The following is a 27,988-nucleotide window of genomic DNA, read 5'->3' as shown; positions in this document are numbered from 1 at the left end:
GTACGGGGTGATGTAATCGCGCGCCGGAAGGAGGAGGGTCGGCGGCGGGCGGCGGGAGGATTTGGCGGCGGCGGAGAGCGGTTGGAAACGCAGCACCATGAGTGTGGGGTTGAGTGAAGGCGCCATTGCGGTGAGGGTGCAGGGGGGGCTGCGGTGGGACGGGAGAGGGGCTGGGGTCGGGGATGGCGTCTGGGGCCGAGCCTGGGCCCGGGGAGAACGCGTCCGGCCCGGTCCTGAGGGAAGAAACCAGGCCCGCTCCTGAGGGAAGAAAGCAGGCCCGAAGCGGGGCCTTGCCCTGGGAGGCAGCGGGGGACATGGCCGGGAACGGCAGTTCCTGTGGCTTTGGTGGTTCCAAGGCATTCCCCCCCCTGCTGTGGGTCTGGAGCGCTCCTGAGTGAGGCCGTGGCACTTCTCTGAGGGTCTCCTGTTCTCTTCTGCAGGCCATAATGCAAGGGGAGAACGTCTCCAAGCCTGTGCTACAAGTCATAGTGAGTACACTCCGTTGCCTCTTATGCAGTCCTTTAGTGAGTGTGGGAGCTTCCTTGTAGGCTTCTGAGTGCAGCTAAGCTTCCTTGTCAGGGGAGCCAAGCGAGGCTGATGTACTTGTAATTTTGTTTTGCATGGCTATGCTTTTAATAACAGTGCTTAAAAAAACAAAGCTAAACTGAATAAAAGGTCACTTGTTAATCACTTCATATTTTTAAAGGGTTTCTGAACAAATAAGCATTTGTAATCTATTTTTTTCCCATAGAATACACGGGCTATTGCAACAGGAAATGGGCCACCGCGCTACCGGGTACTGATGAGTGATGGGGTGAACACACTGTCCTGTAAGTATGACAGACTACAGCGAGAGCTTTGTAAGTGTGGGGATGCTACGGGGACTAAAGGTCCTGGTTTAGTGTCTAGGTGTAAAGTGAAATGAGAATTGGAAGAGAATGTGGCTTTTATGAGAATCATGGACTCTGAAGCATGCAACTGCATTTTAGCGTTTAGTCATTCTCTTCTGAGACTTTCTTTGTGAGTTTTAAGCTCACAAAAAAGTAATGAAAATCTAGAAATCTGTGTGTGTTTTTATAACAGTTTTAAGGTAATTGAGCTTAATATTTCTCTGATTTCATTGGGAATTCTAGCTATTACTGCACCCTAAAGTTTGGGAAAATAAATGCAATATAGCTTATAATTGGTTTTGGCATCTTGTCAGTGATTACACTGTTTTTGTCTGTTAACTAACTGAGCAAGTCACAAATCTAGCACAACACTAGGCTGGCTGGAAAAGTTACAGCCAGCCATGGCAGCCCCTTTTTAAGGCTGGAATATGTTAATTGTTTCCATGTTTTCCTTCTGTTTCTGCAGCATTCATGTTGGCCACACAGCTGAACTCTCTGGTGGAAGAGGAACGCTTATCAGCACAATGTGTTTGCCAGGTTAACAGGTTCATTGTCAACAGCCTGAAAGATGGAAGGTATATATGTTTCTTTTGAGCCCAGTCCTCCAGAAAGGCAGCTGCGCTTTTTGTGAATGCTAAATGCTTTTGATTGGGATTATCAGATGATGATGAAAATACTAAAGTGAACGAGGGACAGTGCATAGCACAAGCAGTAGCACAAAGTGTGGTTGCAGTGGGTTCAGATATGCCTAGTACAGTGGTTTAGTAATGTAAAGTTCAGTAGGAATACTGTGAATTCTACATAGTTTTATTAAAAAACTTTAAATTATCTGCTGTGGAAAAGAAACTGAAGATTTCTTCTTACCTAAATGTTGTGGAACCTGATCTTTCTTTTAGCAAAAATTGAGGGAAGGGAGGTAAATACTACAAAACAAGAAGGGGTCTGAGTGGAGTGATTATAGGAAAACTATCATTGAATCCCAGACTGGTTTAGGTTGGAAGAGACCTTAAAGCTCATCCAGTTCCAACCCCTTGCCATGGGCAGGGACACCTTCCACTACAGCAGCTTGCTTCAAGGCCAGTCCAACCTAACTCTAGATTATGTATGTGTCTAGGAGAATATGGACTGAATTCATATTCAGGAGAGGCCTAAGTAGGCAGAGCTTTTGTCTTCCAGATTCCTTATCCAAAGACCAACCCCTAATGGTTGCTTCTCTTACCTGCTGCAAGGGCTATTCAGAGTGTGATAGACTTGCAGAGGGAAGTCTTCATTGCTGTCTATTCTGTGTTTGTAGGAGAGTGGTTATACTGATGGATTTAAATGTTCTGCAAACTGCTGATAAAGTTGGTGGGACTATTGGCAACCCAGTGCCATATAATGAAGGTGAGTGTCCTCTGTAAACAAATACCTTTCTGAACAGACTGTTATGATAGCTTTCAACTGGCTATTTGACTTTAAAAGCAGCAGTCAGACATGTGCAGCTTTCTTATGCCTGCAACAGATGCCCAGATCTTGAAATCCTTTCTGTATGTATAACACAAAATGGGTTTTGTTAGTACTTTAATAAACTCTTCACCATGGCTGAAGATTCAGTCCCTGCGTGGTATTGAGAAGTATCAATACCCTGTGATAACATCGACAGACTTTTATTCCATGTTAATGGTCTCTCCCTAGAGTTCCAGTAAGTATGCAGCAGCTATTCTATGTCTCCTCATAATGAGTAATCAAATAGATTATAATTTCTTCTGTCGGGAAAGAAAACAGGAGGAGGAAGATGTAATAATGATCTATGAAAGTATAAGACGGTGTGGAGGGGATGAATAAAGAATGATGAATCTCTTTCTTTTCTGCATTCACTTGATGCTCTTGAGTTCTCCTATTGTCAGGCAGCGGTTTTAAAACAAAGGCTGTACCACATCCCCTGAACTACAGAGTTAAATTATGGAACTTGTTGAGGTAGCTGCTGGAAGTTGGCACAGGTTCAGAAAGCAATTAGACATGAAAGAAAAATCCATTAAAGGCTGTTAAACATAACAATACATCCTTTGCATGAATGTTGGGTTCAGGAAGCACTAAAACTTAGATTGCTCAAAGTACATAGAGGAGAGGATGGCATGAAAACATGGCCAGCATACAGACCAGACTTCCCTAAGCACTTGTTCCTACCCTGCTGCCTGGAAAACCATCATACACTGGGTGCTGCCATGAATATTTTGGGTGTGTTATGTTGCATAAGTAACTGTGTTGTTTGTTTTCATGTGCTGAGCTCACAGTTCTCAGGCAAGCATTTGTTTGAATTGAGATATATATATATATATATATTCCTTTCCCCTGAGATACATGCAAAAGTAGGTTCTGTTCTTCAAATTCTAGTCTTTAAAGAAGAGAGAGGATAATAAGCACTCAGAGAATATATTTGAACAGCTCTGTCATTGATGTATATACAGATAATTGCTGAAATTTAATAGCAAATTGCTTTTCTTGATCCCACCCCAGTGGAAGCACACTAATATCTTTTTATTACTTAGGGACCACGCATCAGTGGCAAAAATTGACTGTAGGATATTTTGGACAGACAGTAGTGGTAGGTACACTGCTATTCTGGTTAAAAAGCTCCTTTACTAATAGAGGTAGATATTAGACTTAGTTGTGAAGGCAGAGACATCTTTCTTTATTAACTTTTCTTTTTTCCTAGGGAATTAAAGGGGCGTTTGTTAAATGAGGCTAAAAGAATCCTTTGTTCCTTTGATAGTTACTTAGCTAATTGCTGTTTAAAAACTGTGTTGACATCTCAGATTTTATGGTTTAATACCACAGTTGCTGTAGAGACCAAGATATTCAGAATAGCTGTGGAGCAGACTGTTTTGTGCCTTTCTCCCATTTCCCTTGCTCGTGTGGTACAAGAGCTTGTGAACTATAGTGTTTTTCAGTTATATTGTTGCTTAGAAACGCCTGGGAATGTGCTATGTTACAGAACTGAGCTGAAAATATACCTTTAAGACTGTAAATTTTGGTAAAATTACCATGACTTTGATCAAAGTTGTGTTCTTTGTGTGGGTTTACAAAAGTACTTGGCGATGACATTTTCAAATCAACACTTTTGGAGATGCTACGGGTCTATGAGCATTGTAAGTGTGGTGTTGCAGTAGGTAGTTAAGAGATGCTGGATTTGAAGTGTTGTGCATTTCATTTTAGCTAACTTTATTCTGCAGACCTCATACCGTTTTATTTGCTACCAAGGTTTCAGCTGCAGAGGACAGGAATAGTTTAGATGAAGTGTGCTTAACATGCTTCTGCTCTACAGGGCTGCCTGATTTTGTCATAGAGGCCTTAGTAAAATGGCAGAGGTAATTTCAAGTTGCAGATTCTTTCAGTTGCTGTGTATATTGAGAGATTGTTTCTGAGAAGCACTCAAGCTAAAGCACAATGAGTCTCTAAAAGCACTTTGTGGTTTTCATGGAAAAAGGTTCAGGTATTCTAAAAATCCCACGTTTGGTCTTGCTTGAAGTACAGATGTCAAGTTGCTAGGTCCAGGATTAAGGAATAGTCTTTCCTTGACTGTAATACCCCAGTAGGACCCAGGGAGTGAGAAGCTGGCTTTTGGCCACTTTCCACTTGAGCAGTAGGTGGTTAATCTGCCTAACAAGGAAACTGGAGACACAATCTTCTTAATATCATGAGAAAAGAAACCCTGTTCAGGCAGCGTTTCATAATAGTATTGAAAATGAAGACTGAGCAGGTTTTCTTCTTGTTGAAAACTAGATGGTAATGTTATTACTGTCATTAATCTCATTCAAATTACTCTGATGCTGGACTTCCTTCTTACTATGACAATTACTTGCTACTTATGTTGAACTTCTGTCATTAATCTTTCAATGTTGAAATGCTTGTGTACTTACACATTCACTCGAGCTCTCTTCTTGCCCTTCCCACCATCGTGTTTCGGTGTGCGTGCTTTCAAAGTGTGTTTTCTTTCCTCCTTCCCCTCCCTCCATCCTGCTGCTCGATTCTGGGACTGGTTTTCTGTCACCATGGCTCTGTAGCAGTACCTCCTGACAACAAATTATTGGAAGCAGAGGATGATTGTTCTACAGCTATTAAATAAGAGTGGGCTGTGTTCCTGGCTTTAGCTGAAGGTCTTGGGTTTGACTAACTCGGGATATAGAGCAGAAATGTCATTGGGTGTTCCAAGTGTTTTCAGCTTCTGGTAATAATAACAGTGAAAACCAGGCAGAGGAGTGAGTTTTCTGAGCACCTTGAGTGATCTGTAGGCCACCAGCCACCAAAAATCATAGTTTGAGTCCTTAAACTCTACAAGTGAGAAAACTGGAGAGATATTTCTGCTACTTCTGTATTTGAACACATGCAGAAATGTGTTAATATATTCTTAATCTGTTGAGAAACACCAGCTATGGGTAGGCAGCCCTTGAAATGTGAATGTGTGTTTCATAACACGCGAAGGTTCTAATGTATGTAGTGGTCTTTGGTTTAGTTTTTGGTGTTGGGTTTATTTTTAAACCCCAGGGGGAAAAACATTTGGAACAAAAGTAGCAAGGAAATCTCTTGCTGTTTCATAGGCACATCCCTCTTCTTCAGCATCCTTCCCCTGACCAGGCATTTTACTTTCAGTGTGTTTTGTTGGGTTTTTCCCTTTCTTCTCTCCTGGCACAAGATGGGTTTAGGGTGATGAGCACTGACCCTACCTGGGTTCTTCCCATACCTGAGGCAGCTGAAGAAGGTGAAATCTGGTTTCTCCATCTAGTGGATTCTGCAGTAAATACACATTGGTCTTTGACGTCACTGTTGCCAGGGAGATTGCTGTCACTAGCTCACCGATGTGACTCTACTGCGGCAGCTTAGAGGAGCAGACTGGGTTTAGTGCAAGGACCTTGTTCTGGATTATATATAAGCAGAGGGTTACCTCTGTAGACTATCCAACATCAGGTGATGCTGCGTCAGGGTCTCCCTGTGTTGCTCCTCCTTCCTTCTGTGCCATCCTTTCTTGCCCTTCTGTATGGGATTCTCTGGTTTTGCTCCTTGTGTTGCCTATGGCTTGGTCTTGGCCTTCTTTATCCACTTTCTCTGACCATCTTCCCCTTGTCCCAAAGCAGGGAGGTACTGCCTGCTCAGGCCTCGGGCTTCCTGCAAACCAATGACTTAAGCATCACTTGCCTCCAAAGATATGGGAAAATGTTGGCTATTTTCTCATCTGGTGGCAAAATAGGATAGGACAAGTATTCTTTAAAGGAATTTAAAATTTTGAACGGTAGATTAGTCTTCTAATGTGCTATTTCTCTAGATAAGTCACTGTGCTCTTTCTTGTGTAATTTATCATCGGGATAAAGCAAGTGCAAGTCCTGGAATCTGAAAAATTGAACAATATGTACTTACTACGCCATCCCTTTTCTCCCTGTGCAATAGACTGCTGCGTCCCAAGAGGGACCCTGGTGAATGCTGAAATGACGACTCCATCACACCCACGTTAAATATCTTCATATTTTGGCAATAAAATATAGCAGGTGTTTTCTTTGTCGTATGTTAGCTTCAGGTTTGACTTTTCCCACTGGGTTTTGACCATTTCTGGGTTTCAAGAGGGAATTCTCCTACAGTTTTTGCCTTAGCTCGTAGGTAGTAACAGAAACTACCTGTCAGAGCAGTGGAAGCCTATCACCATTGAGAAGTTGTCAAGATTACTTCAGTGCTGTCCTTTTAAATAAGTGTCAACCCTGAGTTCTTTCAAAGTAGAAAGCAGTTGCTTGAGGAAAGAGATCTGACTGAAATTTCTCCATGGTAATATGGTTCAACAGAGAGCTTGCTACTGCTGTGTCTGGAACACCTGAATTTTAGCATGTGCTCTGCGTTTTAAATGAGCTTTTCTTCATGCCAGTCTTATTTCCTATCAAGGTTTAAAGGTAGTTTTAATTACTGTGCTCCCTGCTGTACTCTGTGGTCTCTCTACTTGATTACAGGGCAAGGGCAGCAACGTTCTTCAGCTCCAGCGGCAAACCCAGCACCCAGCAAACCACAGCAACCAAATGGCAATTTGTCAGCGGCAGGTAAGAGTAATCCTGGGCAGGGATTCTGCTTTCCATTTCTGTGGTGCAAAACTGTAGTTTAAATTAGGAAAAGAATGTTTCTGTGATGTTGTTGCACAAGAAACACTTCATTAAACACTAACCCATAGCTTGACAAGATGAATTCTCTCAAGAGGCTATTGTACACTTGGATTTAATAATAAATTCTTAAAAACAGGGGGAAAATCTGTTCCACTTCCTTCTTCTTTCCCAAGGGGAAAAACTGATGGAGCATTGTAAACTGAACATCTAGCTGATGGAACTGTGCATTCTTGAAACAGTGCTCTACGGACACGTTGCAGCATGGAGCTGGCCAACAAATGTGTTACTGATGCTGAGATGCTGAGGCCAAACAATTTAGGTGGTACAGGACTGAGGTTATTTGATAGCTTATCTATAAATGCAGGGGGGTTTGATCAAGGCTCTAATGAGATGCTGAAAAAGGCTGTCAATTTAAATGTCAGCTTGTAGACTTTTTTAACAGCAAGAAAGATGTCAGTTCTAGCTCTTGGTGCTGCTTTAACTTGTCTGTATTCTTTATCCATGTGTTTAAGAAGTAGTTTAAATAGTAAAATTCTGACACTTGCTTATTGCAGCAGAAAACAAGCTCTTCCTTCCTGTACTTAAAGCTGATTGTAAGAGTTCTATGCTTATACATTGACAAGAATGAGTTTAGAATTCGCAGTATTGCTTTGTGTCAGGAAATTATTTGATTATTTGATAGTGGAGTACTATTCCTTAGTTATTCCCTTAAATGGTGTAGATTGAAAGTTTGATGTGCCATATTTTAGATGATTTACTACTAACTGGCTGTTTCCCTCTTAAACATGGTTTAAGTGATTGATTCTGGATGCATCCCCACTTCCAGTGTAAGTGCTCTAAAGGTCTGAGTGTCTAGGAGATACTTGTGACCAAGAGTAGAAATGATTCCATGAACTTTTAGCCGTGCTGTGGTGTCTGTGTGAATGGAGCTTTAGGTGCCTACCCAGTGTTAAGTCTTCTGCACGGCTCCCCATAGCGTGGAGGGAGTAGTTCTGCTTCGTCTTGCACCATGAGTTGGTTTTCACCTGGCTTTTGTCTGCAAGGCTGAAATTCCTTGTGTTCTGCTGTGGTTTTTGAAAGGTCCTGCTGCTCCAAAGTACCACTTTCCCTCGAACCAGTTTGGTAAAGCAAGTGCTCCCAGCACCATGAAGACACCAGGGGGATCACAGGCCAAAGTAGTGCCGATTGCCAGCCTGAATCCATACCAATCAAAGTGAGTTATTGCGGTGTGCCAGGTATTACTCAATGTCACAGGCCTAAAGAAACAATAGCTTCTTTTTGCTTTCTCACGTATGACTCTCTGTCAAATCATTCTTGGAGTTCTTTTGACTTTATTGGTTAACTTTAAACAAATGAAACCAACAATAACAGCATAACCACCCAGAGAAACAAACAAAAAAATCCCTCCACAACTGTATGGCCTTTGGTTTGGGTTTTGTTCCTTGTTTGGTGGGGGGTTTTGTTCTCTTTTTTTTGGGGGGGCATTAATTTCATCAACTCTCCGACAAAGGTTTGCCTCTGCATTGTCTCAGTGAAGTTCCCCTGCTGAGCGTGATAGGTTCTTAATATTTTAGCTGAAAATCAATTGACTTCTCTTTTTTTTTCTCCTAAAGCAACCTTTTTGGTAGCTTAATGACAAAACAGCTCAGTAAGCTATTCACTTTGGCTACTGTTCTGTTGAAAAGCATGAGGATGTAATTATATCGTGAATGACATTTTTAAGTTATGCAAACTGATTTGATTACCCGAGTTAAATGTGAATCCTATAATTGAGCTCTTGAGTTCTAGCATGGCTTTTCAGAACAGGCAAACTGCTGTCTGAGGAATGTACCCTGGAAGAGTCAGAGATTTGAGACCTGCTTCTGTGCAGAAGGATTGTTTGCCGTTATTATCGTATGAGATGCTTTATGGCTGGCTTTGGTGCTTTCTCTACAGCTTTCTACCTTTAGTGGTTTAGGCCATTAAAATGGAAAGCAGCCGAGACACAGGTAGAGTTGCTGAGGTGCAGCAGGAAGATTCTGGCTTTTTAAAAGTGACATTCCAGTTCTAAAGGTTTGTCAGTTCAGTCTGTTCTTAATATAAGAAACAATACACAGAGCACTGATTTCTTGCATGATTCCAGGTGGACCATCTGCGCTCGTGTCACCCAAAAAGGGCAGATCCGCACATGGAGCAACTCCCGTGGTGAAGGGAAGCTCTTTTCTATAGAGCTAGTTGATGAAAGCGTAAGTGTCATATGTTGAGGAAAAGATAATGTATGCCAGATGCTGATGAGCCCTTCATAAAAACAGACTAGGGGAAATAAAGTGTATTGTAGGAAATGGTGCTTTTTATTACAACTGAAGCTTGTGTTTCTGTATTCATTAATTGAGCATCAACGACCCAGTTTTACCCAGAATTGAGTCTTAAATGTCTGGTGTTACTGATTATTTTTCATCAAACTCTATCGTCTGTGACTGAATTTTTGCAGCTTCAAGATACAGTTGTTTATGGAAAGTGACAGCCTAATATTGAGGTTTGTGGTGGTTTCCTGTGGATTGAGACTGAGGTTTCATCCTTGCTTAGATCCACCTTACAAAACAAGGAGTGAGAGGAGCATTGCCTCTGAGTTATTATAAGCTTTCATTTCCATGAGGAAATCAGAGTGCAAATTATTGTAATCCTAGGAAACTTCATCTGTGGTTTGTTTGGGGAATGGTATCTGGTTAATCTAACTAAACTTGCAGTTTGTCAAACCTCTTATCAAATTACAGCCTCCTGTCATGAAAACAAACAAGATTCTGCTAGATTATGTTTAGTATAAAATGCAAGGTTAATAATGTAACATGGTGCCATCAGCTATTTGTTTTCTCTGCATACTGTCTCTATTCAGATGTAAAAAATAATCCAATATTTATATCCAGCGATTTTATAATTGTTATTAATGCTTACTTAAAGACTTGACATCTCATGTGTGAGTGGGAGACAGCACAATATACTGTGGGCTAACTTGTGGAGCTGTGTGATCTATCTGAATTTTCTCTTTGCATGTAATGGCAATCAATGCCAGGTTTATGAGTACCTCTTCAGAGGTTTATATATATGTCGCCCTTCCTCATTTCATTCTGAAGCTCGAGATAATACTAATGAGACTTGAAAATGAGATTTGATGGTCAGGTGTCGAACAGGTTGTTTTATCTATAACTACAAATGTGAGGAGAATGTTGTTTGTTTCTCACATGCCTGGAGCTAGCCTGGCAGACCACATTGTGTCTTGTAGAACTGATGCCACTTAACATTGCAAAGATTTCTTTTTAGCTTGTTTTCATGCTGAATTTCAAGCTCTGACCAGCTCTCCTGTTTTCCTGCAGGGTGAGATTAGAGCTACTGCATTCAATGATCAAGCAGACAAGTTCTTTCCGCTCATTGAATTGAACAAGGTATGGTAGCATTGTGCTTTCACAGACTGACATGAGCTAGGAAAGAGAGAGGATTTTTAAAGGTGAACACAATCTATTTTCTGTCTCTGACTTCTGATAATATCCTCTGTTTCATTGCTTTCTCCTGTAGGTATATTATTTTACCAAAGGCAATTTGAAGACTGCTAACAAGCAATATACAGCTGTTAAGAATGACTATGAGATTACATTCACTAATGAGACTTCAGTTGTGCCCTGTGATGATGCCCAGCATCTTCCATCTGTTCAGTTTGATTTTGTATCCATCTCTGACTTGGAGAACACACCCAAAGACACAGTTGTTGGTCAGTCTAAGTAGCAATATGGCAAGCTTTAAAGCTTTGAAGTTTTACTTTTGTGTCCTGAACGCTGGGGAGGTAGTGAGCATAGAATGCTTCTAGTGTCGTGATCTCTTAAATAGCCAGTGGTGGTTGCCATTAAAAACACCTTGTGCAGCCTTCCTGTTAAGATGCCATTGCCCTCTTCTGCTAGCAATGTATAATAGTTTTGCTTCAAACTCGTGCTTCAAACAAGGGCCAGTAACTGATACTTGTTTATTGTACTACGATTACTGTTTTGCACAGAAAAGGGCTGCGAGAAAAATGTCCTTGCTCAGCACGTGTGCGTTTCATACCTTCTGTGGTCTTGCTTTCTTTCACTATCTAATTATCTCTGTAGTGATGTTGGCATGATTCGTTGCATCCAAGTCCAAGTTGCATGACTGTTTTGGCTTGCTTTGTGAAGTATTGGAGGTTTGTTTTTCTGTCATTGGTTGGGCAGAGTACTCCGGAAAATCAGAGGCTGGGGTGGGGGCGAGGGTTCTCAGGTTTCTCAGGCACAAGATGCATGTGATTCAGAGGCTTTCAGCTAGCAATATTAAAGGTAGATCTGTAATATTAAAAATAGGATATATTTAAGAGGTGCAAAGAGGATGGTGCAGTCTCTTACTCACCCAAACACGCAGACTGAAGTTTAAATTGCACATCACAGTCATGGGGCTACAGAGAAGGCACCAGCCAGTTGCTTTACAGTTGTGTTACAGTCACTTTGAAATCTCTTGCCTGAGAGACTTGTGTTTAAACAGCAAGAGTGAGTATTACAGGATCAGGGCTGAAATCCTTTGGCAGAATGTGATGGGAAGAGATAGTACAATGCCTTGATCTCGTTAATGTGCTGAGGCTTGCATTCATGAATATCTTAATGAATTCATCAACAAAATTAAAGCACTGAAGAGTTCTGTACTGGAGCATTCCTACCATAATATGCTTAATTTCCATATCAGATTTGATTTGAATAGGGAGCTAGGATACAAGGTAGAAATCTGACAGTAGGTTTGAATTCTTTTCTTGTGATCTTGTATTCCCCAATTGTGACCCTTGGGTATCTCTAACTCAATTGTAACTGTTTTTCAGATGTAATTGGAATTTGTAAGAGCTATGAAGATGTCACTAAAATTACAGTGAAATCTAGCAATAGGGAGGTATCAAAGAGGAACGTGTATCTGATGGATACATCAGGGAAGCAGGTGACAGCTACGCTGTGGGGAAACGAGGTATGTTCACTCTTACCTGATCTTAAGCAAAGGTCTCTTTGTGTAGGGTGAGGAAGCGAATGTGCTGTTGTCATCCAAGATGGACATAGCACTGAGATGGAGTCCTGGGTGCTTAAGGATCAGGGCAGAGAGAAGGTGAAAGACTGTCTGGTTTCATTCAGGTGTGATGTTCTTAACCTTTCTCTGACAAACTGCTGACGTGATCTGACTAATGTGTTCTGAACAACTGCAGACATTATGTCTCAAACCAAAAGACTTCACAGGTTTCTGGCTTAGGAAAGGATATGAGTTGCAGTTTGATTATGGAAAAGCCTGGTGACTACAGTGCTCTCGTTGAAGATGGATTTTATTCATAGGGTGGGATGCATGTTACCATGCATAAATTGCTGCTTAACAAAGGGGTTGAGAAGCTGTATCTCAGATTAGTTTAAAGCATCAGAGCCTTAGAATTTCAGGTTTGAGTAGTTGCAGTAAACATGCTGCTTTGTCCTGTTAACAGGCTACTTTGTTTTCCGCTGGTATTGTAGATACTCAGGGTTTTATATTCCAGTCTATAAAATGGGAGTGATCCTTCCAGCTTGACAGTGATGCTTTATGGCTAAATGATCAAGTGCACTGATACTGGAGATAGCTAAACACTGTTAACCATCTGCTGATACAACTGAAGTAAACTGAAGTAGTTCAGTATCACCAAGTTTTGAGGCTGAACAAGGTTATTAAAGGAGAAGCTACTGGTGATCAATTCCTGCCCATAACTCTTCCAACAGAGATCAGGGTCCGCATTGTACACAGTCATTGCCCTAAATGCTGAGATATGTTTTGCAGTTTCTGCATCTCATGGATACATTGAATGCTACTGCTAACTCCAGCTTGTTTGTAATCTTTGAGCACATGACCCTCCCCTTGCTTGCTAAGTGGTGTGGGGTCCAGAAAATCTATACCTTTCAAAACCTCTTTCATGCCAAGAGGTTCTTTGTTAGTGTCAGACTCCTCGGATAACAAACTGATGTCAATTGAACAGCATTAAAGCTGCTATATGAGATTAAAAACAGAAAATGGAAAGTCAGGAGAAAGTGTTTGGTCAGCACACCTGCACTTCTGCTGTTTCAGTTGTGGAATAGACCTGACTGACTCAGTCAAGCCAAGTGAGTGGTTTCATCTCCTGAAGGGTCTAATCTGACCAAGTAATTCCTCGTTTTTGGAGAAACCTCCATTCCCATAACCCATTCCCCATTCTAAAATCCTCCTAAGGGAGGGGACCAATCCCTTTTTTTCCCCACCTGGAAGTGTGACTTAAGGATCTCTGGTTCCCCAGGAAATGTTAGGATCGCAGCTTTGTTAGGTGCTTTAAACTCGCAGTGATACCTTATCTTCTATATACAGCAGGATAGTTTGATTCACATTTGATCTCTTGTCGTGTTCTTGTGAGTTATGACCACAAGTTCAGTACCTTCACTGTAACACACTACTAATGTGTTCTGTTTTTTCACACATGCAGGCTGAACAGTTTGATGGTTCTAGACAACCTGTGATAGCCATCAAAGGAGCCAGAGTCTCTGATTTTGGCGGTAGAAGCCTCTCTCTAATGTCCTCGAGTACAATTGTCATCAACCCTGATACCCCAGAGGCTTTTAAGCTCCGAGGATGGTATGACTGTGTGTTTATGTTGATAGAAATGTATTAGCCTGCTGTGGAGTATTTGTTTTACTGTTTTTCTGTATCAGAGCAGTCTGTAAAGTACTGAAGAAAGGTTGCAAAGGAGATGGGTTCCAAGGTTATAGACACTTCTCTTCCTTGAAAGCACTGGAGCCTGAAAGGCTGTCTTCAATTCAGAAGCTTGTAATTCCATGACAGACCTTGCAAAATCGAAATGGGAGTAGTGCATGCTAACCCAAAGCCTTGGAAGGCAGCATGAAATCAGACTTGACCAGCTCTGCTTTCTGAGACATGATCTGAGGGAACACTGCTTTATTCTCAGGCTTGTCTCATGGTGTGGGATCTGATACATGCTCTGTATGGACTGGAGGAGCTATGTTCCCTTCTTCCAGTGTACATTCCTTATTAGATATTTTTCAGGTGGCAAACTAACTTCCTTATTGCTGTCAGGAAAACTGTGATTTCTTGGTGGTTTGTAGCTTCTGCTGTAGGTAGTTGATAAATTGTCTGCTATAGCTGCTAATATGATGGCGTGTGGCATTTGTACAAGTAGTGTTGAGTGCTGACAGCATCAGATTCGTGAATCCTGGGGTTTCAGGTTCTAGTTACATCACCCAAACATGGATAAAATACAATGGCATCCTCCATTTGTCCCTGGGCTGTGGCTCTCCCATATTTATTGAAGATAGGATTGACTGTGGGGTTTAGCTGTTACTGTCACACTTTCAGTGAAGTTTTGTGAGTCTCCTTGGTGTGTTACTCGGATCACAGAAGAAGCCAGCACAGCAGGATGGCAGCACAACCTCCTTTCTTACCTTGACAGAGAAAGCATAATCTTTTCAATGCTCTTTCCTTTTCCTTTCGAAGCTGCTGTGAAGATAATGGTAGCGTGTAATTCAATTTTAATTATGGAAATATCTTGATGCCCTTAAATCTGGTTATCTGGCTTCCTTTAAGGAGCGTGCAGTGCATGGCTTGACCACTAGCTGGCAAACAAATTGCAGCTATATAGAACAAAGCTTGTCCTCCTTTTGTGGGTCTGTAAAATACAGAGCTAATTAAGTCAGACTATTAACGTGCTCCGAAATGCTATTTTTGTTTGCAATAGACACAAATTATTGTAATAGTTTCCTTTGCAATCATTGATAAAAAAAAAATAATCCCTCATGTATTAAGTCCGTGGAACTAAATGTGAGCTTTCGATAAGTCTGTATGGTCTGCTATCTGAAAACAGAAGTGCATCTCTGTGCTTCCAGGTTCGACTCGGAGGGGCAGCTTCTGGAATGTACTTCAATCTCGGATGTGAAGGGTGGGCTGGCACCTGGAGCAAATACCAACTGGAAAACTTTGTATGAAGCCAAAACTGAGAACTTGGGCCAAGGAGATAAGGTAAAGCATGGCCACTGCGTGCAAGCCTTGTGGACTGGGGAGAAAATAAAAGGCTAGACTTCAATAAGCAGAATGCCTATGTGAAGTAGTCCAGTTGTTGAGCAATATGGGCTTATTCTCTCAGAATTTATGCTAATAAATATCCTTTTTCTGCTTCAAATAAATTCAGGCTTGTTGCTGCTGTTGCAACATATTATGTTTGCAAGAGAATTCTCGGCCTTGTATAAGTGGGGGAAGGAGGAATTTGCCCCAAAGATCGTCATATAAATAGCACAAAGTGTTCTAGGAGAAACAGGTACATTAGGAGGAAGTGGTTTTCAAGGGTGCACACTTGGTCAATAGAAAAGCTAGGGATAAAACTAAGTCTCTGGCATTCCAGACCAGTAACTTCTAGGCTTATACTGCTCTTTGACTGATTTTTAATTGTTTTTCCCCAAAAACTTAAATACTGATCTGTTTGGGATATGCAAGAACTTCTTCATCAGGGATTGTAGTGATAGGACAAGGGGTGATGGATTCAAACTTAAACAGGGGAAGTTCAGGTTGGAGATAAGGAAGTTCTTTACTGTGCAGGTGTTGAGGCACTGGCACAGGTTGCCCAAAGAAGTGGTAAATGCTCCATCCCTGGCAGTGTTCAAGTCCAGGCTGAATGGAGCCTTGGGTGACCTGGTCTAATGTGAGGCATCCCTGCCCATGGCAGGGGGTTGGAACTGGATAATTTTAGGGTCCTTTCCAACCCAAACCATTCTATGATTCTAAGGAAAGAAAACCTTACCTGTAATTCAGCTCTTTTCTGTGCTTCTTAAGCAACCTCTGTTTATCTGCTGAAAGATTTGAGCGTGGCCGTAAGCCATTAGGATGATTACTTTAGTATGGTGAGTGGGTATTTTGTTCTGCAGGCTATAGTTTAATCAAATGCTTATCTGTAATACTACACAGGAGCCTTTCTGGCTTTTGTATTGGCTCCCAAAAGCAGCATAGGAAAGCAGAGAATCTTAATCCTGCGAAAAAGTGGAGATTTGAACAGACACAATGGCGAAGCGAATATGCTTTATCTAAAGAAAACCCAGCAATTGGAGTTCCCTGCGATGGAAACACAAAATCATCTTGCTGTAGGGGCTTTAGTTAACATAATGGAAGCCTGACAATTATTGCAACAGAGGGCTTGATTTCCAGTTTCCCAATAATCCGGAGCTGTTAAGCTTTCTAATCCTAAATATCCCAAGTATGGGGTGCCTTGCTTTGTAGTTAATTCGGAATTGGAAAACACTGGGTATTTTGAGGCTAATTTGCACACTCACTCTCTCCTAGGCGGATTATTTTAGCTGTGTGGGCACAGTCGTACATCTGCGCAAGGAGAACTGTATGTACCAGGCATGTCCCTCTCAGGGTTGCAATAAGAAAGTGGTAGACCAGCAAAACGGACTGTATCGTTGTGAAAAGTGTGACAGTGAGTTCCCCAACTTCAAGTACCGCATGATGCTCATGGTGAGTAAATGGATTAGAGGGAAGAGTGTGTTTCTTGCCCCTTTTCCTTGGACAATCCAAACAAGTCTTCCCAGAGAATAAGGTGTTGGAGTATTGTGATGCCCGTGGGTTCAAGGGTATTGACTTGGCTTGTGTGCTGTACCTGAGTGAGGGATGTTTCATTGAGCTGATTAGCAGTTTGTTTTGCTAGTACTCCAATTAAAAGCTTTTTGCTTTGCCAAAAAGTTGATGCTAGCTCAGTTGCTTCTGGTTTCCAAGTGTACTATGCAGTGCAGAGTACAGATGGCCTACGCCTCTTCAGTAGTGAAGATAAACTGAAGTAAATGGCATTTCTGGAGAGCAGTAATTGCACTTTTACAGCTGCTTCCTATATTTAGTACATTCTTTTTTTTTTTGGTAGGTATTGTTCTGTCTCCTGTTTTAATGGAACCTGCTTCAGGAGGTTGTCTAGGGATCATTATTGTGATGCCCTCTTATACCATAAGCATTGAACCTTGTTCTAGTTTACATTAGAAGTTAGAGTTGTATCTGCTTCTCAGAAGTGCTGTGCCAGGTGGGCATGCAGAGAGAAGGGAGCTATCCCTGCAGCCTCACTAAAACACAGACTGCTTTGGAACAATTTCTAGTGGATAACTTCTAGGAATGCAGAACTACTTGACACAGCAAAATCATTCATGTAGAATATAAAGGGGATACTGAGGGTACAATCAGAACAGCGTGTCTCCTATTTTCCCATTCCTAATTGTCAAAGCAGCCAGGAAATGCATGTTAAGCTACTGCTTGATCTTTTTACTGCTCTGTCTTGTCCTTGAATGTTTTGGTAGTTTCCTCATAACATAGCATTACATGTCTGAAGTACTCAGGTATGTACAAAGTAAGAGCAGTTTGTAGTATCACTGGTGTCCCACTTGGAAGGAGCTGTTCTGGGTTACTTGTTCTTGCTCACAGCTCGTCTGTGACAGCAGAGCAGAGCTGAATATCCCATTAGTATATACCATTGTGATGTTGTTGGCCTTTTCTTGTGACACAATGTACTGTCAATATTAACTTGAGTTGTTACTGTGGCATTCTATGGAGCTTTAAAAAAGAAGGTGTAAAGTCAGTGCCTTCCACCCTCAGTGATGGGAAGTAGCTACAGTACACAGGGCTCTCATAGTTACGGGAAATCTAGAACTCTCTATAGCAATGAAGTAAATTTCTCTTCTGTTCTCCTTGAGGAATAGGTAAGTGGGTGAAATAATCTTTTGGGTTTGGTTGGTTTTTAGGTGACCATTGCAGACTATCTGGAGTATCAGTGGGTGACTTGTTTCCAAGAGGCAGCAGAATTCATTCTTGGACAAAATGCAGCTTTCCTGGGAGAACTGAAGGAAAAGGTCAGTCAGTAAGCTTATTTTTAGTGAATCTGTGGAACTTGAACTGTGTTCACGCATCCTGCTCTTGGCTGCTCACACATTTCTTGCTTGTTTTGATCCTCCTGGTAAGGAAATGTTCTTGTAATACTGACTTTGAGAGACACTGGCACAGGGTGCCCAGAGAAGCTGTGGCTGCCCCATCCCTGGCAGTGTTCAAGGCCAGGTTGGACACAGGGACTTGGAGCAGCTGCTCCAGTGGAAGGGGTCCCTGCCTGTGGCAGGGGTTGGAACTGAATGAGCTTTAAGGTCCCTTCCAACCCAAACCAGTCTGTGGTTCTGTGATACAATTCTGTGTACACCATACTGATTCATCAGCGAGCATGATCTCATCCTTGTGTCTGCACATACAGCACTCCTAAGTCAGCAGGGGTAGCAAAGGCAGTGCATTATGTTGGTGTAGTTACTGTGGAAATTAACAGCATTATTAAAGAGTGCCATATGAAAGGGGTGTTCTACTTCATTTGGCAAGAGTTTGATGTTGCCCATTCTCTGGGTGATAGGCCAGCTCAGGGCCTGCCAGCCTAGGAGTGTTCTCCAGATGTTGGGCTTCAGTATCTTTTACAAACTCACAAATCACTGCTTCTCCCTAATCCATAGTTCTTGGCAGGGACTTGTTTACTCTCCTCGGGATTATTTTCCATGGGCCATCTGCCTGGAGAACAGAGATTTGCTTGGTTTCCCCCATAGTTTGCTCCCACAGGCAGTCTGTCTACCTCTGAGTTCTTTTGGCTTTGAAAAATGAGATCAGCCTGTCCTTAGCACCTGGGACCTTGAGAGGCAACTGAGTCCTGCATCCTTTAGAGGGCTGACAGCTTTAACACATGTTAAACTCCAATAGAAAGGACAGGCTGTGTTATCATTGTACCTAGATTGGAAGCATCTGCAAAAGAATTGGTTTAGCCCCAAACATTAGCAACATTATCCCTAATGTGTTCCAAAAAATTGTTTACAAAACCAGAAAGTTCCAGAACACTTTGTATGTATCTTTGTAAGTAGGCAGGAAGCTTTTTGAACTAATACATTTTAGCCCACTATTGAAGGCTCTTCTCCCTGAAATACCACCAGAAACTTGGTGGGTCATGTGAAAGCGATGACTTCTAAAATAGGTCATTGGCAGAGATGCTCAAGTGATCTTTCCTTGACAGATTAAAACAGTTCTTAAGGTTGTAAATCATTAAAGAGTAACATACAGTGTATTTTGTCCTTTGTCACTGTGTGCTTCTCTGCTGCATTTTCCTTTCTTGCAGCCTAAATCTTTTCCTGATTTTTAGTTGTCTGCTATATAAAATCTGTGTGGTTTCATTTTGGCTTTTAAATGATGATATAGAAAGCAGAATAAGTTCTTGAATTGCATATGAGCCTTGATGTACTCCCAGGCTGGATCATACTGGGGCTTCATAGATACACCAGTTGTTGGTTAACCCATTGCTTGGCTGAGGGAGGGAACTGAAGCAGGGAGGGGTTGTTGAGGCTGTTGTCCTGCTTGTCCTGAGACACTGGTATAGACCTCTTCGCTTCTGCAAAGCAGAGCTGGTTGTCCAGTGATGCATATACAAGGATGGGTTTTAGACACTCCTACACCTGGCTGCCTAAGGTAAGTGGTACAAAGCTTGTGGCTCTGGGATGCTCAGGTTTTGTGATATTATGAAGGCTGGACACCTCTGTTCCGAAGGAAGCTGTATTGCTCTGGCATTCTAATTAGATGCGCTTGTGCTTCTGCATTTCCATTCTCAGACATTCTTAACTAGTCAATATTTTCTTACTTCATTCCTGCTGAATCTCTGCTAGAGTTCAAACAAAATTTCTTAGTCACCTTTAATGCTGAAGAAAACTGGGTGGGGAAGGAGAGACAGCAGATCCTATGTAACAGTGCAAACATGTAATGTCTTTTGAAGAGCTGCCTAATGGAAATGGCTGAGGGTAGAAAATGGAACATAATATGGAATGAGCTCTTGAGCAGGAATGCTTTGTGTTCCAGAAGAAATTGGTTTTGATTTGACACTTTTATGAGCCTTTAAAAATGGTGCTTGATGCGTTTTCAGTGAGCTTTTCTTAGTGGTTTTTCTCTGAAGACCTGATGCAGTACCCTGTGAAGTTGGTGGGAGTCTTTCCACTGCTCACAGTGTATATTGAGTCCACACACAGGCAGTGACCATGCTAAGCATAGATATGCATGGAAGGTTTTTCATCTGCTTCTCCACTGTGCTTGTTACCAGAGGAGGTAATGTAGGGTAGCAGTGACTGGTATGCTAACGGCATTTTCCACTCACTAATGGTTAGCATCGTTTGTGGCAGAGCTGGAAACAGAAGCCAAATGCTTTATTAAGGGAGGTTTTCTTATCCTCTAATCCATACAATGGTCAGAAGAAGGGGTTTTTAATATTCAGGAAGGATATGCCTGAATTCTGCAGGCTGTGAAACTGGCTACTCCTGTTCACCTTCATTTGTTGTGTTTTTCAAAACCTTCAGAGAATCACTGTGTAGTGTAAAATAGTGCTGGGTGCATTTAAAAACAGCAGATGTAGCACTTGGAATGGGAGTGAAACTGAGGTGGGTTCAGCTCCAGATCAGATGCTCTATCTGCTGCTGGAGTGACTGATGAAGTCAAGTGCATCTGGTGGATAAATACATTAATAATCACTTGCCTGTATCATCGTGGGGCTGCAGAATTGTTGGGGAATGTCAGCAAAGGTTTTTTACAACTAATTTTTACCAAAATAAACTTTTTTTTTCCTCCACCATCTCCACAACTTGTCTGCTTCTCTTCTGTTTTGACAAATTGTCTGTTATAAATGGTGATGTTTGGTGTTCATATGGTAATTAGAAGCAGCTTATGTTATAAATATGAGTTTTCTAATGGTTATAAAAGCACATTTGGAACATGCATCCACTCCTTTCTTTTTTTATAGAACATTCTCTTAAATAGGTCCATGTCAGCATGTGAAGGATAGATAGAGCCTTGATGGAGAAGCAGAGAAACAGAATGAGACAATTAATGAGGAAACAATTAACTCCATCAGTGCTTGTGGTCACAGCAGAACATCAGAATGGGCCAGTTGAGCGCCATGAGAGAATCTCATGTAGGTTTATTGTATTGTCATTCTGTACACTTGGCTGCAGGTTTGGTGCAACTGTGAGTAATTTTGCTTAGGGAGCTAAAAAGCCTTCCCCTTGAGCTTAACTTTTTCTTTAAAACTTAAGGTTCTGGTTTTGGCATCTAAACGGTGATGGAAGATTCAGCTCTGACTCCATGATCCAGTTAGTTCCACTCTTTTGCCAACCTCAGCAAAAGAGGAGCTGTTCTCAAAGTTCATGGCACTGTCGGAAGCCTGGAGTGTCTGCAGCTGATATCTGCCTTTGTCCTTCCCACAGAACGAGCAGGCCTTTGAAGAAGTGTTCCAGAATGCGAACTTCAACACGTATGAGTTCAGGATCCGAGTGAAACTGGAGACTTACAATGTAAGTAATCCTCCCCAAAAGGCAAATAGTGCAGCACGTGGCTTTTGTAGGTTGACTTGTCTTCGTTGGAGGTGGCTTCCTCCTCTTCGTGGGGAGAAGTTTCCAAAGATACTTGCTCACAGTAAATACTGTCAGTCTTGAGCGCTGAGGGAGGGATCCACTGTCACCAACACTGCTCCCTCTCAGGTTCATCAAGCCTGGCTTGTCTTGAATGAAAACAAGGTGGGAGCTCCGGGAGTCATGTTTGTACTCCCAGCTAACCCTGGTACCAAGAGCAGTACGTGGCTGGGACAGATGGAGGTTAGAACCAAATGCCTGGAGTGCTCAGAGTTCTTTTCCATGCCATATTTCTCTTTTATAGGATGAATCTCGTATCAAAGCTACAGCAATGGATGTCAAACCTGTGAACTACAGAGACTACTGCAAGAGACTGATTGCCAACATCAGGAAAAATGCTCAGCTGTGGTGAGGCTGGTGCTGCTTGAAGCTGGGGCTTCCAGGGAAAGCTCAGTAGATGATGTTACACCGACTTTTTCTCCACTCTGTGTGTGACAATTTGGCATTAGTTACACCGTGCATGGTAGTGCAGTGTAGTGGGCTAAGTGATTTAATGCATTTCCCTGAAGATATGCACTTGGTAGGTCAGAGTGCACTCTTAATGACCATGATCTTGTAGCCTGTTGTGATCTGTTAAGCTGTGACAGCTCTGAAGAGGAATCTCTAAGACAGATTGCCAGGGTCTTTAGACAAACCGTTCAGAACATCTGAAGTAACTTTGTGCTTTCTCACAGTATGTAAAACTGAATTATCTAACTGTTGTGTCTTCTTTGCAAGAAAGTAGTGGCAACCTTGACACTTCAACTTGTTCAGCAGAGGGCAGGAGGAAGACTGTCGTACAAGTTTCAGATCTGGACGAAGGAGAACGGGTCTATTAGTGTGAGCTAGCTCCTTTCCATAGAATTCAAAGGCTTTCTCTTTCCACAGGTACCCATGCATTTGTTAATGCTTGGAATGGCAATATGGTAGAATTATTAATCAAAGACATATCTCTTGTATCTGAAGAATATCCTTCCTTCAGGGTTTAATAGGCTGAGTCAGATGGGTCTGATATTAATCAAAATTGTCTCTTCTGAGGAAGGCAGATAAGCATTGACTCTCCATCCCCCAGGGAAATCTTGGCAACTACAAAGCATTGCTTTAGTTTTTCTTCAATTAATGCTATGGATTTTTGACTGATTTTTCCTTTTTTTTTAGCTCACACTTCCTGCCTATACATACTTGTATGTCTGTATGTTGAGTTTCTTTGGTTTTACTTGTGATGATGTTAATCAGAGATAGGTCTTTAACTGGGGGGAAGCTTTGTTTCAATAAACACTGTTTAATTCCTATGTAGTGAATTTTGCTTTCTTTGAACACCAAAGACTTCTCATTACTGGAAAGCAATTAATTAGCTTTCATAATAAGCATTCACTTGGGGGAGATGTTACCTTATTACAAACTCTAAGGTTAGACTGAAGAATGGAGACTTCTTTGCCTGATGTTAACAGCATGGAAATGCAGTGATATTTTCACCATTTCTGTGCTGAGAATGCTGATGAACTGGCACTTCTGGGATTTTTATTGACGTTTACACAGCAGTCTAAAACTAACCAGGCTTTGAGATTTGTTCAGACATAGAGCTAGTACAGAAAACAGTAATTATGCTACTGGGCTCTTCAGTCAGCAGAGCATGCTAGCTCTGTGTGCTCCTAATCACATTAATTATGTGTTCCCTGGCTGCAGCTCACAGCTTGGCATTTGCTGCACAGCTCCAAGCATCCAGGCAGTGCTGCAGTGGGTCTCTGGTAGGAAACCTGAAACTTCTTTTGCATCGTAGAGTGCTGTCTCTTCATGCATGCAATTGGTGCCCTTTATTTCCCCATTATTATTTCCTGTTTGTCACCTTAAGTCTTTATGTTTAAGCACTGTAAATGCCACTTCCATTGATGGACGTGAAGGATGTTATTCTGGGCCCATTAATTGTGCAAACAACCCCTTCCTCTTTCTTGGATTCTGAGGATCATGACTGGGTTCTTCTGCTGATGTCTTGCATATTTTTTATCGTAGTGTTTGTTCCCTCTGACCTTGCTTATAAAGCATTGACTAGTAAATTACAGTCTTCAGCCTGGTTCGGGATTGACAAATGCTAACAAGTGGTAATGCAAAAGTGTTCTTTGAAGCTATTTCTGATTGTCAGGCCCCTATATACCAGGCAGGCTTTTATGGACCTTTCTGGTAGCATGTGCTTACTGGCATCGCAGCTTTATGAGACAGTGATGCACACCTGCCTCTGCTGGAGCAGCTCATTCTCCCAAAGGGAATTGCTGTGCATCCCTGTTGCTGGGTTTACTGTACCATCAACCAGAGCACTAGAGATGGAAGGTATCAATACTCAAGAGTCTTAAGGTATCTTAGAGGATCAGCTGAATGACCTTGAGAACTAGAAGAGAAAATCAACTTGAAACCATTTGTGTGAAAAGTCATTTATTGAGGACTAATAAAAAACCACAACCTCTGCTCTAAAGTGGATGCTCATTAGTGACTGAGGAGTTGGAGGGTTTTAATCATGCTTTAATCAGCTAGTATATGATAAAAACATCAAGCTATGTAAGGCAAGGTATTTCTAGTCCAGCTATACAAGTACCATAGCATTATATAAGCCTCTGCTGTAAGAGCTCATCTCAAATGCTATGTACAGCTCTGGTCTGCTACGTGGAGAGGCAAAAAAGAATCTCAGCTGGGGCGAGTACAGAGGAGGACTACACCACTGAGTAGGAGAATGAAGAGCTTTTTTAGGAGGGGCTTAGAAGAGCGAATTTAGCAAATGAATTCTGTGAGGGGGGTATGATTTCCCACTTATATAAACTGTATATATGTGCATCTATATCTTGCTTGATTCTCCTGGTCATAGGCTATAGAACTTTTGAAGATAACTGGTTGATAAATAGTTTGTCAATGAGAAGAAAGTGAGGTTCTGAAGCAGGCAAGTAGCTAAGGAGAAGAGCAGGGAAGCTGTGGAGGTGTCTCCACTCTCCCACCCTATGGCCAAGTGGCCATGACCATCCAAACCCTGGTAAGATCAATGCAGCCACCGCCACGGGACATGGAAGATGGGGCTTTTCGGAAGGCTCTAGGCTCTTTTGACTGTGGTCATTAAAAAGGAATGGGCATTCTAACAGGGATCACTGGTAAACAACCCTATGTCTTCTTTCCCTTCATCCTAAATCTTCCCCTCCTAGTGTCCAGGCTATTGCTGGGTGGCTTCAACCATTATCTGGGCTGAATATGCCCTTGCTAATTGAAAGGATGCTGGAATACCTCATAACTAGATCTCTGTTTGGTGAAGATCCCTGTGGCTGCTAATGTTCTGCTTTATATTGGCTGTACAAAGTGAAGATGAAACTGGGAGCTGCTGGTTTCAAACAGGCAGGTGCAAAGGCCATTACAGGAGAACAGCGAGTTCTGCATGGCCGAGGGAAGAGCTGGAGCATGCTTTGATGTCTGGCATTCAGGTAGGTTGGTGTTAATTCCCACTGTTAGCATTAAACTGGTTTTCACTGTGCATTAACTTTGAATTAATGTTAGTGACCCTTTACAGTCCTCTGGGGAGGGGATTACATTTGAGTCAGCACCAGGGTTTTAAGATGCATCAGGTGGTTTGTTCTTTTGGGTTTATGGGTTTATTTCCCCAAAATAAAGCTTTGAGGAGCAACAGTCACTAAGAGCTGTTGTTTAAAACTACATGGTGGTCTTTCACACATCAGAAGCGACTGCTCCCTATGTGCTTGGTAGCTGGTTGCTTTACGCTGTGCGTGCTATGCCTGGCAGCTTGGATGAGTGCGTGTGTGTGGGCTTCCGTGTTCCAGCACGAGGGGATTGTCCTTTTAGTGCAATGAGCATGAGAGTGGAAAGTGGTGTCTGATTTGATCCTTAATTCTTGGTGATACTGGCTTTTGCTCTCCAAGATCACAACAGAACATCTCAAGGAGGGGTAGAGGAAGATGGACTTACTTTGTGTCCTGCTTTATCACTTCTTTTGTCTTTTTCCAGCTCTCAAACTTGTCCCTTTGGAGAAGAGCAGCCACCCCATACAGCTTCCTCCTCACCATGGCCAGCCTCACAGGCTGGAGGAGTTGCTCTAGGGCTGCTTAGGTGACTCAGGTGGGACAGAAAGAGATTTCCTATCATTTATGTATAAAAGGCTCATAAAACCATGAAGTGGAGCGGGCTGCCTACTTCCAAAGCCTGCATTTAGGGAAGGGAGTGGTCTGCAGCGTATTAAGCATTATTAATATTGGAGTGATGCAGTAAGTATCAATAATCCTATTACAGGGAGTGGAAATACTCTTTAATATATTATCAGTGAGGAGACAAGAGACCCACAGCCCTTCTCTTGGGTTTTTAGCCAGTTTTGCATGTTTACATTTTCCCATCTCATTCACATGGGTGTTTGTTTTTCCTTTAAGGTGGTTTGAATTGCCAGATGGATTTTTCATGAGGACTGATGTGTATTTTTCAGTTGATTGGATTTGAATACTGAGGTGGTTGTGTTTGGGGGTGGGGTGGTGTTTGTTTTGAGGGTTTTTTTACTGTTTATAGTGCATTGATTTGTTGTTAAATTCAGCCTCGCTGCCATGCCAGAAGCGTGCCTTTGGGAATGTTTCTAGGCTGCTTGTAGTACTTTCCTTCTTCCATGCTTGTAGATAACTGTTCTTGCAAGTCATTTAAAATAAGCCAGACCTTGCAAAGGTTTTTATTTAATCTTTATTTTTAATTTGCCCCAAACCTCTTGTCCTTTAAAGGGAGATTTTAAACAAAAAAAATTACTCCTGAGCTCTTTTTCTGTTGCCTGATGTGATTTTAGAATCAGTGAATCCCAGACTGGTTTGGGTTGAAGGGACAGTAAAGCTCTTCCAGCTCCAACCTCTGCCACAGGCAGGGACCCCTTCCACTGGAGCAGCTGCTCCAAGCTCCTGTGTCCAACCTGGCCTTGAGCACTGCCAGGGATGGGGCAGCCACAGCTTCTCTGGGCACCCTGTGCCAGCACCTCAGCACCCTCACAGGGAACAGCGTCTCAGTGTCCCCTGTTCTGGCAGGTTCAAGCCATTCCCCTTGGCCTGTCCCTACAGGCCCTTGTCCCAAGCTCCTCTCCAGGTTTCCTGTAGCCCCTTTAGGCACTGGAGCTGCTCTAAGGTCTCCTTGGGCTCAGCCTGGCTGAGCTGAATGAAGGTCCCGCATGAGTTTGTTCTCTGAGGGATGTATTTTCCAGGGATGGTACAAGTTATGATAAAGACACCTCCAAAGCTGCACTGCAGCAGGCAACCATGTGGGGATGCACTGGACATGAGCTCTTTGCTCTGTGAGTTCATCCTTGGGAAGTTGCCTGGGCAGAGCTGGGCTTGCTGCCTTATCTGATGTAGAAATGAGAGATGTAACTGTTTGTCATGTCCACTCTGACATCGCCATTGAGCAATTAAGAGAAAGAAATCTAATTTTTTGGCCATCAGTTTAGCTCTTGGAATTCCCTCATGGCTTATTGCACAAAAGCCTGAAAAATAAGAGTAATAATCAGATTCTTTTCCCTCTGTTTCTTGTGTTTTATGTTTTCCATTAAGGCCTGGCTGCTTTGCTGCGTTGACTTTTTGAACTGCGGGATCTGACAATACTCCTCCCTTTCTTTTCCCCTCTTTTCCTTTGGTGAAGACTGTCTCTGAGAAGGATAAATATTATTGATTGAGGTATTTAATACACTAATGAAACCCACAGTTATTGACTAGGTAATTAATATTGTGTCCAAAAGTAAAGTTTGACAGCGCATATAGAAAAGCTATATTGACTCGCGCTGCTTTGGCAACGTGCCTCGCAGGTTTTTATTTATAGGCACTGAAACACGTTCTCCTCCAAGTAATGATTCAATCCCACTTTCTGCTTGCCACAAACTCGGAGGCTGCTGTTCTTGCTGACTGTAAGGGCTTTCATATTATCAGTGGGGAACAAAAATTTCCAGCCTCGAGCTTTGCTGCCTCTTCTTGCATTAGCTATCGGAGCCGGAGCATCCGTGTGCACCGTGCCGTGTTCCTTGCAGCTGGCAAACCAGACCTTTCCCAAGCAGCTTTCTGCTTTTGGTAAGCAAGTTTGCAGACTTCTGTTGACTTGCTTTTGGTTTTGCTGACCTTGGCAATGAAAACATGGGAAATCCAAGGGACATCTTGATAGACCTGGAAGGATGCTGTCAGACAGAGGATTTCCTATGATATAGCTCGTTATGGTGTAGCTGCTTGGTGAGCGGGTGCTTTGGTTTAGGCTCAAGGTGACACTTGGCTTTGTTCTAAGCTAAAGGTGCCTTAAGCATAGCAGCAAGATTTAGCCTTGTTCCCTGAGCTCACAGATGATCTGCAGCCTGGTCTGTGTTCCTGCCTTATTACTGGACATAGTGGTGCTGCATCCCCATCCTTTTGGCTGGCCTCAGGGTGGTAGCTCACATCTCCCTTAGCTTTCCTTGTCTTCCCACTTGCAACCCAGCTTTGCATTCTTTACTGCTACTTAAGTT

At 42.4% G+C, this 27,988-nt stretch overlaps 1 protein-coding gene across 1 annotated transcript; it reads left to right on the top strand.

Annotated features, from left to right (window-relative positions):
* Positions 1 to 51: 51 nt before the first annotated feature.
* On the top strand, positions 52 to 22,791 carry RPA1 (replication protein A1). Its single transcript, XM_034068996.1, has 17 exons — positions 52 to 130; positions 441 to 488; positions 752 to 830; positions 1,357 to 1,465; positions 2,185 to 2,273; positions 6,860 to 6,946; positions 8,087 to 8,219; positions 9,129 to 9,231; positions 10,357 to 10,425; positions 10,556 to 10,748; positions 11,856 to 11,995; positions 13,494 to 13,642; positions 14,908 to 15,040; positions 16,352 to 16,528; positions 17,794 to 17,901; positions 21,313 to 21,399; positions 21,761 to 22,791. Exons 1-17 carry the CDS (start codon positions 98 to 100, stop codon positions 21,866 to 21,868), a joined length of 1,845 nt encoding a protein of 614 aa, XP_033924887.1. The 5' UTR covers positions 52 to 97; the 3' UTR covers positions 21,869 to 22,791.
* Positions 22,792 to 27,988: the final 5,197 nt, after the last annotated feature.

The sequence above is a fragment of the Melopsittacus undulatus genome, chromosome 13 (genome assembly GCF_012275295.1).
Source record: "Melopsittacus undulatus isolate bMelUnd1 chromosome 13, bMelUnd1.mat.Z, whole genome shotgun sequence".
NCBI lineage: Eukaryota > Metazoa > Chordata > Aves > Psittaciformes > Psittaculidae > Melopsittacus > Melopsittacus undulatus.
Note: the sequence above shows the minus strand (reverse complement) of the source record. Positions and strands in the feature narration are given on the sequence as shown.

Bases quoted from the DNA above. Each gene is read 5' to 3' on its own strand.
- RPA1 (XM_034068996.1), top strand. From the start codon at position 98: ATGAGTGTGGGGTTGAGTGAAGGCGCCATTGCG. The intron at 6,947-8,086 runs GTAAGAGTAATC...GGTTTTTGAAAG, and splicing joins TGGCAATTTGTCAGCGGCAG to GTCCTGCTGCTCCAAAGTAC. The intron at 21,400-21,760 runs GTAAGTAATCCT...TCTCTTTTATAG, and splicing joins TGAAACTGGAGACTTACAAT to GATGAATCTCGTATCAAAGC.